This window comes from Mus caroli, unplaced genomic scaffold (genome assembly GCF_900094665.2).
Source record: "Mus caroli unplaced genomic scaffold, CAROLI_EIJ_v1.1 scaffold_8270_1, whole genome shotgun sequence".
Lineage (NCBI taxonomy): Eukaryota > Metazoa > Chordata > Mammalia > Rodentia > Muridae > Mus > Mus caroli.
Window position 1 is genome coordinate 34,336 of NW_018391095.1, and position 13,405 is coordinate 47,740.

Sequence of the window (13,405 nt, forward strand, 5' to 3'; positions counted from 1 at the left end):
GATGCAGAAGTTCTTTTTATAAAAGTAAACCTTAACCAAGCATGTACATGCACACATGTTCGGACACATGTTAACAGCTTTTAATTTTTCAACATTGCTTTCAGAGTATTGATAACAGATTGCTACAAAATATGAATATTATTATATATCCCCACTTGAAAGTATGGTTATAAAAATCTGTGTTCACTTCAAGTGGTTATGAAAAGTAAAAAGATAGGGTGAAAAAAGAGTCGTGTCTTGTTATTCATCAATTTTTAATTAACTAACTTATTTATTTATTTATTCATTTTACAACCCAATATCAGACTCTCTCTCCTCCCAGTACACTCTCACACAGTTCATCATCCATCACCCCATCTCCTTCTCCTTTGAGAAGGGCGATCCTCCCCAGGATCATCCCTACCCTCCTTCACTCTAGCACATCAAGTCACTTCTGGATTAGGCATATCCTCTCTCACTGAGAGCAGACAAGGAGGCCTAGCAAGGGGAACGGGATTCACAAGCAGGCAACAGATTCAGGGACAGACCTCATTCAGTTGTTGGGGATTTGCAGGAAGACCAAGCTGCACTTCTGCTACCTATGTGCAGAGGTCCTAGGTCCAGACCATGCTTACTTTTTGGTGGTTTAGTCTCTGGGATCCCACAAGGGTCCAGGTTAGTTGACACTGTTGGTCTTTCTAGGGAGTCCCTTTTAATTTGGGTCTCTCAATCCTTTTTCTAACTCTTCCACAAGACTTCTGTAGTTCCATCTAATGTTTGGCTGTGGGTCTCTATTTGTTTCCGTTGGCTGCTAGGTAGACCCTCTCAAAGAATCCTTAAGCTATGCTTTGTTCTACAAGTATAACAGAGTATCATTAATAGTGTCAGAAATTGGTTCTTGCCTGCTATGCCCACTCCAGTAAAGTCTGCTTGACAGGCCGAAAGGCCTGAAAGCACTCATGAGGCAAATAGTTTCAAGGAAACTATGCCTCCTGGAACCTTGGGATTCCCATAGCCAGTATACTCAAACCCTGTCCTGTTAGTCTAGTGTATTGATCCACATGCTCTCTTTCAGAATTGTTTTATTATAAGTGCCTTTAAGGATTGATTTTTTGACATAGCTAAGCCTCTACCAGTGTTCCAATGGTTCATAGAAAATCCTTGGAGCCAACAGAGAGCTTAGAATTCAGTAAGAATGTTACCTATTCAGTAACATTCAAATTCACTTCTAGTAGAGACAGTGAAAATAATCAGGCATTACAAAGAACAGAGCTAGAAAAGCTCAGGGCTAATCTGCATAGTATTTACTTAGGACAATAGCCCAGTCACACCCAAACTCGGGAATACACAATAACCTAGGAAATAGGTGGGTTTGGTGCAGGTTTCTTCACTAGGCTCAGAGAAATAACATAATCACGTATTTACTGAAGAACCCCTGGTGGTGGGTCTAACAATAGACTAGCATTACATCAGAGCATTCACCTGGCTCCAGTATTTAGCTGATCTTTTTAATTAAGTGGTAAACTCAGCCGGCCTGGTTCCTACAACCTTTTGATATATGCATTCTTTTTGTTTTGTGTCACTGTAACTTGGTGGATGTGTTTGCCTGGCTTTTCTTGGTTTTCTTCTGTATAAAAACGTCTGATGTTCGTTTGGACATTACATTCAGATCTAGCACACACTCCCTTGTGTCACGTCTGTTTGACACCCCATTCTCGCCGACTCTATGCCCATCTGCCAGAACCCCTAATTCCCACGGATTGAGGGGGGCCGACTAGGCCCTGTCTGTGGCACTTGCCTGTGCAATGAGTCTTTATTTTGGCATGTCATTGGTTGTCCATTTTCTCCCTGTCTGCTCTATCTTTTCCCCTGCACATCTTGTAAACAGAATACATCTTGGTTCACAGGTTTTGAATGAGTTGCTGCCCTTAGCTCTCCTTTGGGAGTTCTACCTGGTTACATGAAGTGGCCACATCAGGACCATATCCCCCACTACTAAGAGTCTCAACTGTAGTCTACCCAATAGCACATTGGGGCCTGCCCCTAACCCTCTACACTATCCCAGGGATCTGGCACATACTAAAGATGTGCCTCCATACCCACCACTGATTTCTGTTCTTTCTCCCTCTGCTCTCCCTATATCTCATCCAACTTCTGCAAACTCCTTTTCCCATCCCATCTTCTACCCAATTCCCTCCCTTTGTCCACATTCAATATCAGTTTTATTTCCCCTTGAGAAGGATTAAACAAATCTCCCTTGTTATTTGGCTTCTTTGAGTCTATGGATTGCAGTGTGGTTATCCTATACTTTATGGCTACTATGTACATATATAAGAGTACATATAATACATGTACTTTTGGGTCTGGGTTACCTCACTCAGGATGGTATTTTCTAGTCTCATCCATTTACCTGCAAAATTCATGATGTTCTTGTTTTTAATAGCTGAGTAGTGTTCCATTGCATAGATTAACCACATTTCTTAATCTGTTCTTCAGTTAAGGGACATCTAGGTTGTTTCCAGTTCCTGGCTGTTACAAAGAAAACTGCTATGAGCATAGTTAAGCTGGCATCCTTGTGGGATGGTGGAGCATCTTTTTTTGGTATATGCCATGAAGTTGTATAACTGGGTCTTGGGGTAGAATTATTCTCAGTTTTCTGGGAAACTATCTTCTTGATAGTGTCTATCTTCTTGAGTTCTTTATATATTTTCAATATTAGTCCTCTGTCAGATATAGGATTGGTGAAGCTCTTTGACCAATTTGTAGGCTGCTATTTTGTCCCATTGACAGTGTCCTTTGCCTTATAAAAGCTTTTCAGAAAGTTTAATGAGGTCCTATTTATTAATTGTTGAGCCTAGTCCCTAAATCATTGGCATTCTATTCAGGAAGTTTATCCTGTCACAATGAGTTCAAAGTTGTTCTCTACCTTCTTTTGTATTAAATTTAATGTTTCTGATTTTTCATTGAGGTCTTTGATCCACTTGGAATTGAGTTTTGTACAGGATGATATAGATTTATTTGCATTCTTCTACATACAGACATCCAGTTATACCAGCAGCATTTTTGAAGATGTGAATATACACTGCCTTTTCCATTGTATAGTTTTGACTTCTTTGCCTAAAATCATGTAGGTGTGTGAATTCATTTTTTGGGTCTTTTATTTGATTCCATTGATCAACATGTCTAGTACCAATATCATCCAGTTTTTACTATTGCTATTTAGAACAGCTTGAAGTCAGGAATGATGATACCTCCAGAAGGTCTTTATTCTATAGGATTGTTTTAGTTATCCTGTGGTTTTTGATTTTCCATATGTAATTGAAGGACTGTAAAGAATTGTGTTGTAATTTTGATGGAACTGCACTCTGTTAATCCTACCAATCCATGAAGATGGAAGATCTTCCCACATTCTGATGTCTTCTTCCATTTAATTTTTGAAAGACTTGAAGTTCTTGTTAAACATGTTTTTCATTTGTTTGGTTAGAATTACACAAGATACTTTATATTATTTGTGGCTTTTGAAGGGTGTTGTCTCCCTAAATTCTCTTACAGCCTACTTATCATTTCTGTAAAGGAGGTCTGCTGATTTCTTTTAGTTAATTTTGTACCTAGCCACTTTGTACAAGGTGTTTACCAGTTGTAGGAAGTTTCTGGTATTCTTTTAGGGGTTGCTTAGGTATTCTATCATATCATCTGCAAATAGTGATATACTTTGAAACCTTCCTTTATAATTTGTATCTATTTGATCTCCTTTTGTTCTCTTATTTCCAGAACTAGAACTCAAGTACTATTTTGAAGAGAGAGGGAGAAGAGACAATCTTGTCTTGATCCTGATTTTGGTGAAACTGCTAAGTACTATTTTGAAGAGAGAGAGAGAAGAGACAATCTTGTCTTGATCCTGATTTTGGTGAAACTGCTTTAAGTTTATCTCCATTTAATTTGATGTTAGATATTGGTTTGCTGTATATTGCTTTCATTCAGTATATGTATATGCTTTCTATCCTTGATTTAAAAAAAAAATCTTATCATGAATGGGTGTTGTATTTATTCAAAGGCTTTCTCAGCATGTAATGAGATAAACCTGTGGTTTTTTTTTCTTTAACGTAGTTTATATGGTATATTATGCTAATGGATTTTCTTATATTGGATCACCCCTACATCTTTGGGATAAAGCCTACTTGATCATGGTGGATCATGTCTTTCATGTGTTCTTATATTCAATTAGCAAGTATTTTATTGAGTATTTTTGCATCAATGTTCATAAAGGGAATTGTTCTTTCCTTGTTGAATCATTGTTTATGTGACTGTGGCCTCATAGAATGAGTTTGGCAATGTTCCTTCTGTTTCTGTTTTGTGGAATAGTCGGAGGGGTAATGAAATTAGCTGTGCTTCAAAAGTAGATTTCTGCACTAACACCATCTGGCTCTGGACCTTTTTTAGTTGGGAGACTTTTAATGATTGCTTCTAATTTTTTTAAAGTTTACACGTCAGTTTGGATAGTTTACCTGATCTTGATTCAACTTTTGTAATTGGTATCTGTCTAGAAAATCATCCATTTCATTAGATTTTTCAATTTTGTAGAGTACAGGGTTTTGAACTAAGACCTAATGATTCGTTAAATTTTTCCAGTCTGTCATTATGTCTCCTTTTCATTTCTGATTTTGTTAATTTGGGTATTCCCTCTCTGCCTTAGTGAAACTAACTAGTTTCACTAAGGGTTTTTTTATCTTGTTCATTTTCTCAAAGAACCAGCTATTGGTATCATTGGTATTGTTGATTCTTTGCATTTTTCTCCTTTTTTTTTAATATATTGATTTCAACCCCGACTTTTTAGTATTTCCTGAAGTCTACCCCTCTCAGATGTGTTTGCTACTTCTTGTTCTAGAGCTTTCAGGTGTTCTTTTAAATCGCTAGTATGAGAACTCTCCTATTTCCTTTTGAAGGCATTTAGTATTATGAACTTTCCTCTTAGTACTACTTTCATTGTGTCCCAAAAGTCTGGGTATGTTGTGCCCTCATTTTCATTCAATTATAGAAAGACTTTATACCAGGAGCCTGTCCAGCTTAGAATGGTTTGAATTGGGAAAAGCATTGGATTTAGAGGTAGCTTTAAAGACTGATGGTCTCTGGATTCAGTTTTAAAGACCATGGTCTCAGAGGTAGCTTTAAAGACTGATGGTTTCCAGACATATGTAGTAGAAAATTATTAATACAATCCAGGACAGCATTTCTTTTCACTCTAGACAATTTATTTTCCTGGATGAAAGACACACATAGACTTTATATTTTTAAATATGCCTTAAGCATCACAATAGCTGGGCAACTGCCAACCATTCATGCTGTTAGAATCCACTTTCATACCAACAACTCTGAGTTACTCCTTACTAATTTCTGTGTTTTATTTGGACTGCTCTCAGCGTCAAACAGGCATTCCTCTGGACCACATTCTCTTGGCCCCTAGCCCATGGCGACTCTCCTTTCTCCTCTCTTGTTCTTTTCTATCCCATGGCAGCTTCACTCTTCTCCTCCGCTGCTCCTTCCTCTAAGCCCACTAAAACTCAACCCTACTTATCTTGCTTGCTGATAATTTCTAAAAATTCCTAATAACACTCCCACTTATTCTGTACTTAAAAATGGCTTGGGTGACTAACAACTGTTGCCTAGCATCAGGGAATTAAGTAAATAATTTATTGTATAACTCCCTTCTCTGTCTAGTCAGCCAGAAGCCTCTCTGGCTAGGCTGGTTAACTTTTTGTGAATCAGAAAAGAAGGGAAGGAAAAGAATTAAAATGTTTATACAGGCAAATATTCACAGACACATATACATTCATTCACACATTTATATTTTCATTCACATTCTCCTTTACACATTAACACGTCGATATTTTTGTTTGGCCCAACCACCTGTTTAATATATTCCAAAAGTATTCATGTATGCTTACATATATACATGTACATACATATGTACATATAGACAAATGGATATATACATTTAGATGAATGGATAGATGGAAGGATGGGGCAGAGCTCCCCAAGCCAAACCATCCAACAAATAGCTGTATTCTTTTCTCTGGCCTTTTTATGCCTTCTTAGATAAAAAGTACTTTAGAAAATTACCTCAGAGATAAAATGTTATATAATATGGGAGTTCCAGAAGAATGGTAATATTAAGTTCAAGAAAGTGTTTCATTCTAATATGCTCATTTTAAGTTCAAGTAATAGTTTTGCATGGCCTTGCCTTTTCACAGTGTATACCTGTGGGTTTATCCTTGGATTTAAATGTTTTCCCTTGAGCACAAATTTGTTCCAAGCCTATTTATCTTTTTAGTGTGATTATGAAAGCTCATTATATTCATCATTATGCAGCCTTTCCTTACTATTATGGGAAGTGGACCCATTATATGCTTGAATTTAACTTTAGTAGATCTTTCTAACAAAACAACTAAGAAAATATCTTAAAACATTTTTTTCTAAAATTTTAATCAAATCAGAAATTTTATAGAATCATTAAATTATCTAAACAGCATTAATTCATAAAAGTTCATCGTTATGTCGACCTGTTCTCCAAGATCTACTTGGAACCGTGATTTTCGCAGGTTCCTACTAAAAGGCTGATCTGACAACTTCAAAGGAACTTTGTGTGACTGGGAATGGGCTTCCCCTCTTTTTTATAAAGCCTGTTTGCCGACATTAAAGTTGAGTCTTGATCAGAATACAGTCTTGACTCCATTTCTCTGTTTACCCGCCTAGATTCCCTCTTTCCTTTCAGTTCCAAGATGCATCCCAGGCTTGAACCCAGACATGAAAGCCGCAGGCTGGCCCCAACAAATTTCTTTCTTTCATAATTTCTTCCTTGACCAAGTTATCATTGAGTAGAGCATTGTTTAGCTTCCATGTGTATGTGGGCTTTTTGTTGTTTATATTGTTTTATAAACCAGCCATAGTCTGTGGTGATCTGATAAGATGCATGGGATTATTTCAACCTTCTTATATCTGTTGAGACCTGTTTTGTGACCGATAATATGGCCAATTTTTGAATTATCAACCAAGGAATATCTAGTGGCTGAGAAACACTTAAAGAAATTAAGCAGCAATTAAAAACAATGACTTCATGAAATTCACAGACAAATGGATGGAACTAGGCAATATCATCCTGAGTGTGGTAACCCAGACACAAAAGAACACACATGCTATGTACTCACTAATACGTAGATATTAGCCCAAAAGCTCACAATGCCCATGATACAACCCACAGACCATATGGAGCATAGAGAGAAAGAAGATCGGGATGCAGTGAGGGAGGGAAAGGATGATTGTGGGAGGGAGAGGGGGACCTGGGAAGGAGAGAGAAGCAGGAGAAAATAAGGGGAGAAGTATCAGGAAATGGAGGAGACGTGAGAGAGGTACAGAGGGTCGGGGAATGGAACAAATATACCTAGCAGGGGGGATGAGGAATTGAGGATAGCCATTAGAGTGTACCAGAAACCAGGGAAACCTGAGGTTCTCGGGACCCAACAAGGATGATTGAACCTGTTGATACCACCTCAAGTAGATAGGCATGACCCCTGGTTGAGGGATGGAACCACCCACACATCTCAAAGGTTTTTGTTTTTGTTTTTTTTCCCAGACATGTTCCTGTCCAAAGGATGAACAGGGACAAAAACATAGAACAGAAATTGAAGGACCAACTGGGGAGCTGGGTTTGCAGACACCAAACTCAACACTGTTGCCATGGTCAAGAGATGCTTCTGGACAGTTCCTGGCAGTTCCTGGGGAGTGGCAGTTCCTGGGGAGGTGTAGCCAGTAACTGACCAAAGCAGAGGGGGATTCTTGGAGCCAACTATCAGGCTGAACTTAGGGAACCTGGTGGGGGAGCTGGCAGAAGAACTGGAGGAGCAGAGGGGGATTGCAGTTCCATTGGAAGAACAATATAGATTGACCTGACCACCCAGGTTCTCCCATAGACTAGACCACCAACAAAGGAGTGGACCTGGAGGGATCCATAGCTCCAGATTCATATGTAGCAGACAATGGCCTTGCCCGACAGCAATGGGAGAGAGGAACCTTGATCCCTGGGAGGTTTTATGTCCCAGAGTAGTAGGATGGTGGAGCAGTGGGGAGGGAGAGTGTGGGTGGGTAGGAGAGCACTCTCATACAGGCAAAAGGGATGGGGGGAGTAATGGGATAGGGAGTGGTGGAGGGGTAACTAAGAAGTAGAATACCATGGAATGGGGAGTTGGTAAGAGGGTAACTGGGAAGTTGGATATCATTTGAGATGTAAATGAATGGAATGGTTAATGGTAATAAAAGAAAAAATGTAAAAATTTTAAAAATGAAGTAAAACCAAACCAAAACAAAACAAAAAGAAGAAAGTAGTTTTTGTCAAGATAAATAAAACCTAAAGGTATCTGATTTTGAGGGAACTCAAAATATGTATCATATTCTTTTAAAATGTCAGATCAAAAAAAGACTGAAAGGATCTTAAAATATATTATTTACCAATTCTCAATTAAAAATAAAACATTTTCAGTTAATACACATGTAAAAGTAGCTATGTCAAAACTATAGGGAAATATATTGAACAAGATACAGTGATGATGTCTAAAATTGTAGGTTTTGGTTGGAGAAGGTAGGAGGATAAAAAATTCAAGCCAATCTTTGCCTACATAGCAAGTTCAAGGCCAGATGCATTTTATTACTAGACTTCTATTTCCATGTTTTAAATTGATTTTTCCTTGTGTTGAGGATAATACATATTCTGTGTCACTATGCCACAATTGTCCTCCACCCCCAAAATGGAGTCCCAGGCTGCTTGTGAAAAGGAGTCTGTCAGGACAGGCACAGCCTAAAAAATCCACTACTGTTTTATAGACTGTGGAGGAACTCAGAGTGTCCTGTAGTCTATCTCAACACTGTCCTAGGAAAATCAATGTGAGAAGATAACTATATTTTGTTATTAGATCTCATCCCTTCAAAAAACGCCTAGCTGATTACTTAGAGATAAGTTCTGAAATCTCTTGGGATGTAGGCCACATAATCAACCAATTAAATATTATTGCTGGAAGTAATATTCTACTTGTATATGCTAGTGCCCTGTTATTATTTATCCCACAGCTCATTATACATTTCCATGTTTTTGTAGAATATTTTTGAAATTATGTGGTGCAAATATAGTATAATTGCTGTTTTCTTCCCTAGGGAAATATTAGAATAGTTTGAATAATTTTGTAGCAATGAATCATCTAGAGATGTCTTATTAAGATATTGTAAGGAATATGTCAGATGCCTAGATGTTGGATGGGGAAAGATATAAAGATGTTTCACTGCATGAGATTAAGTGTTTGGGGTCCTGAGAGGAGATGCCCAGCTTTGTGGGAGCAGAGACATAAACACATATTTCTCTTTGTGCTACAGGACCAGGGCATGAATTTGTTTTAAGAGAACTAAGCATGTTATTGTGTTCCTGATACTTCAAATTGGTAAATATTTTCAAGTTTTTTATAAACAGTATTTCAGCTTTTCTGTCTTGTTATGCAGTTATATATATAGCTTGTATAATGAAAGATATGAACTACTAAATGTGGAAAATGTGGCACATTTCTTTAATATTTGAGCATCCATTATTTAGACTGATCAAGTCGTTTGTGTTACTGATATGTCTTTTTAAGATAGTTATAAAGGGCAAATTAAAATATCTGTATATTTCAGTTGTCAATTATGAATTATGGATACATGTTATAATATAAAATAAATTATGTTCTTGCTGTTTGATGCTTAGCTATATTTCAAAAATGTGCTCATCAATTATATATATATTTAATATGATATTAGTCAATAATATATATTGACTAAAACTATTATGCTAGTTTTATTTCAGAGATCAAGAATGAAAGTTAAAATTATAAGGTCTCTAATAATGCAAGGAGACAAAATTTATGGTGAAATCTTTTTTAAAAGAGGAATATTATTTGTTTAAAATAGAAAAATATAGTGACATTTATTGTTCTGTTTAGAAAATACTAATCTAAACTATATTGTTTACTTTTGTACTTTGATGTGTAGACTATTCCTTTACATATTAATTTGAGCGCCGATTTCCATAATAAACAAGTAATTTGTTTTATAGGAAAGATGACACAGGAAAAGTATAATGTCCATAACAAAGTATTAAAGAACTTATATTTAGTTTGTACATTTCATAGACTAGTAAAAGTAATAGATAGTGGCATCTTACAAGATATAATCAAAATGTAGACAACACAAAATACAGACAGACAGACAGACAGACAGACAGACAGACACACACACCAAGAGAGAGAGAGAGAGAGAGAGAGAGAGCTATGCTTGTCTTGTGGCTCATGTTTATATTTCCATTTTTTCTATGTTGATTGTATCAGTTAGATTTCTTGTAGACAAACCATCAGAGATGAAGAACAGAACTTCAGTGACATACTTCATTCTCCTGGGTCTGACAGATGATCCTGAGCTTCAGGTTGTGATTTTCTTNTTTCTGTTTCTCACTTACTTGCTGAGCATTACTGGAAATTTAACCATCATTACTCTCACACTGCTGGATTCCCACCTGAAGACACCCATGTATTTCTTCCTCAGGAATTTCTCCTTCTTAGAAATCTCATTTACTTCTGTCTGTAACCCTAGGTTTTTGGTCAGCATCTTAACTGGGGACAAATCGATCTCCTATAATGCTTGTGTTGCCCAACTATTTTTCTTTATCTTCCTTGGCTCAACAGAGTTTTTCCTTTTGGCATCCATGTCCTATGATCGCTATGTGGNTATTTGCAAGCCCCTGCACTATACAACCATCATCAGTAACAAGATCTGCCACCAGCTCATCATCAGCTCCTGGCTGGCTGGTTTCTTGGTANTTTTTCCTCCACTGGCCATGGGCTTAGAGCTAGATTTCTGTGACTCCAATATTATTGACCACTTCACTTGTGATTCTGCTCCTATGCTGCAAATATCCTGCACAGACACAAGCACCTTGGAGCTCATGAGCTTTATATTAGCTTTGATCATGCTTATGACTACGCTGATACTGATAATTCTCTCTTACACCTGTATTCTCAGAACAATTCTGAAATTGCCCTCAGCCAAACAAAGGGAAAAGGCCTTTTCAACCTGCTCCTCACATATGATTGTTATCTCCATATCCTATGGAAGCTGCATCTTCATGTATGTGAAAACATCTGCCAAGGCTGGAGTTGCTTTAACAAAGGGGGTGGCTATGCTCAACACCTCTGTTGCNCCCATGCTGAATCCTTTTATCTACACTTTAAGGAACCAGCAGGTGAAACAAGCATTTAAGGACCTTGTAAGAAGAAAACTTGCCTCAAAATGATGACCTGATATAACTTACAAATGAAATAAGCAAATATATTTATTATATGACAGTCTACGTTTAGGCTGGCAATGTTCTTAGATTTAAAGCACTTTAGACAAACAAAACTATCTAAACATGTTTTTTTATTAATAGCAAACTAATACCTAACATTTATTTTACTATATGTTTTACCATCTGCGCTATAAAATAGGAAACGTTTTATTTTATTCAAACAATCTTATTTACTAAGAGTTTTTCCTTCTGGGGTGTACCCAGTACAAACCCCCATCTTTAAAATATATTTTCAGAGAGCTCTAAGTCTATAATAAAATGGGACCTTGAATCTGTAACCTACTGTCCACGCCTGTCAGAATTTTTCAGTTGACCCTGTTTAACCTGCACCAATTATACTGTTTGAGTTTGCTCAGGGGAAGATACCCCAAGAAGATACCTGGAGTAATGGCCTCATCTAGTTATATGTTTTTTTATGTTAATGATCTCCAGAGCAAAAGGAAGACTCCAAATATTGGCCATACAAAGTCAATTTTAAGATTTTCCTAAAAAGACTCAGACATAAAAGAGATGAATCATATTGTAAAAAGTTCCCTCCAAAAAATGCAACATGCAAAGACCAAAACCCAAAAGTTAGAGAAGGAAGAACAGGGATTGGAGAAATCTGCTCAGCTTTGCTAGAACTGTGTCCAGTAGCAGTGCTGGCTTTATGATTTGCTATTTCCAATGGACATGGCTGTGCCAATTAAGGAATATGATATGGGAATTACCAATACATGTAAACAGTACATGTAAGCAAAATAAAACACAATGTTAAAAGGAAAAGGCAGATACAAATATTTGTACTGAACATGAAACAATTTAAAAGTTATTAAAAGCCACTTAAAATTCAAAATAGAATTTTATTTATGGTGATGATAAATTAACAGAAAAATGTTTATTTTGCAAGCTATTGTCTTTAGAATATTTTCATATTTATTGTGATTTTATTTTTATAATGGATCAAGCAATAAAAAATAAAATACAGTATTAAGAATAATTCTTCAATTGTTATTTTCTCAGGTAGGAGAGAGAAATGAAAGGGATTTGATTCTATTTCAATTAAAATATATTGGAAAAAGAATAATTTCATGCTTGCCAAAATGTTCTAATTACACTTATTACTGAAATAAATGGGAAATAATAGATTATTTTTTTAAAAAAATCTTAAATGATGAAAAAACCTGAGTTTCTGGACTAATCCTCTCTAGAAACCCCCCTTACCAAAGGGCATGATTTAGTACTTTATATCTGTAATATGTCTTTGCTATATCTAATGTCTTCATTTCAGGTATCCTAGTCTAGTTTTGGAAGGTTTGTATATGGTAGTGTGTTGGGGGATTGGACTGAGCCACCAAACAGAAGAACTGATAAGGCAGTAGTTCAGAACCCAGGTAATTCTCATAATTGAGAATAGCAGGAGCTATGGACCAGGATTATTTCCTGAAGCATGTGACCATAACACTCAACTAAGAAGACCATGACAACACAGAACTTCTCCATACTAATGATGTATCTTAATAGGCTCCACATACTTAGCCAATGAGCTTCTCTTTAAAAAAAAAAAAATTAGATATTTTCTTCATTTACATTTCAATGCTATCTCGAAAGTCCCCTATACTCCCCACCCTCCCCGCCCCCGGCCCTGCTCCCCTACCCACTCACTCCCACTTCTTAGCCCTGATGTTCCCCTGTACTGGGGCTTATAAAGTTTGCAAGACCGAGGGGCTTCCCAATGATGGCCAATTAGGCCATCTTCTGTTACATATGCAGCTAGAGACAAGAGCTCTGGGGATACTGGTTAGTTCATATTGTTGTTCCACCTATAGGGTTGCAGACTCCTTTAGCTCCTTGGGTTCTTTCTCTAGCTCCTCCATTGGAGGCCCTGTGTTCTATCCAATAGATGACTGTGAGCATCCACTTCTGTATTTAACAGGCACTGGCATAGCCTCACAAGAGACAGCTATATCAGGGTCCTTTCAGCAAAATCTTGCTGGCATATGCAATAGTGTCTGGGTTTGGTTGCTGATTATG

At 37.1% G+C, this 13,405-nt stretch overlaps 1 protein-coding gene across 1 annotated transcript; it reads left to right on the forward strand.

Moving 5' to 3' along the window:
* Positions 1 to 10,405: 10,405 nt before the first annotated feature.
* Positions 10,406 to 12,855, forward strand: LOC110289005 (olfactory receptor 6C76). Its single transcript, XM_021155216.1, has 2 exons — positions 10,406 to 11,335; positions 12,832 to 12,855. Exons 1-2 carry the CDS (start codon positions 10,406 to 10,408, stop codon positions 12,853 to 12,855), a joined length of 954 nt encoding a protein of 317 aa, XP_021010875.1.
* Positions 12,856 to 13,405: the final 550 nt, after the last annotated feature.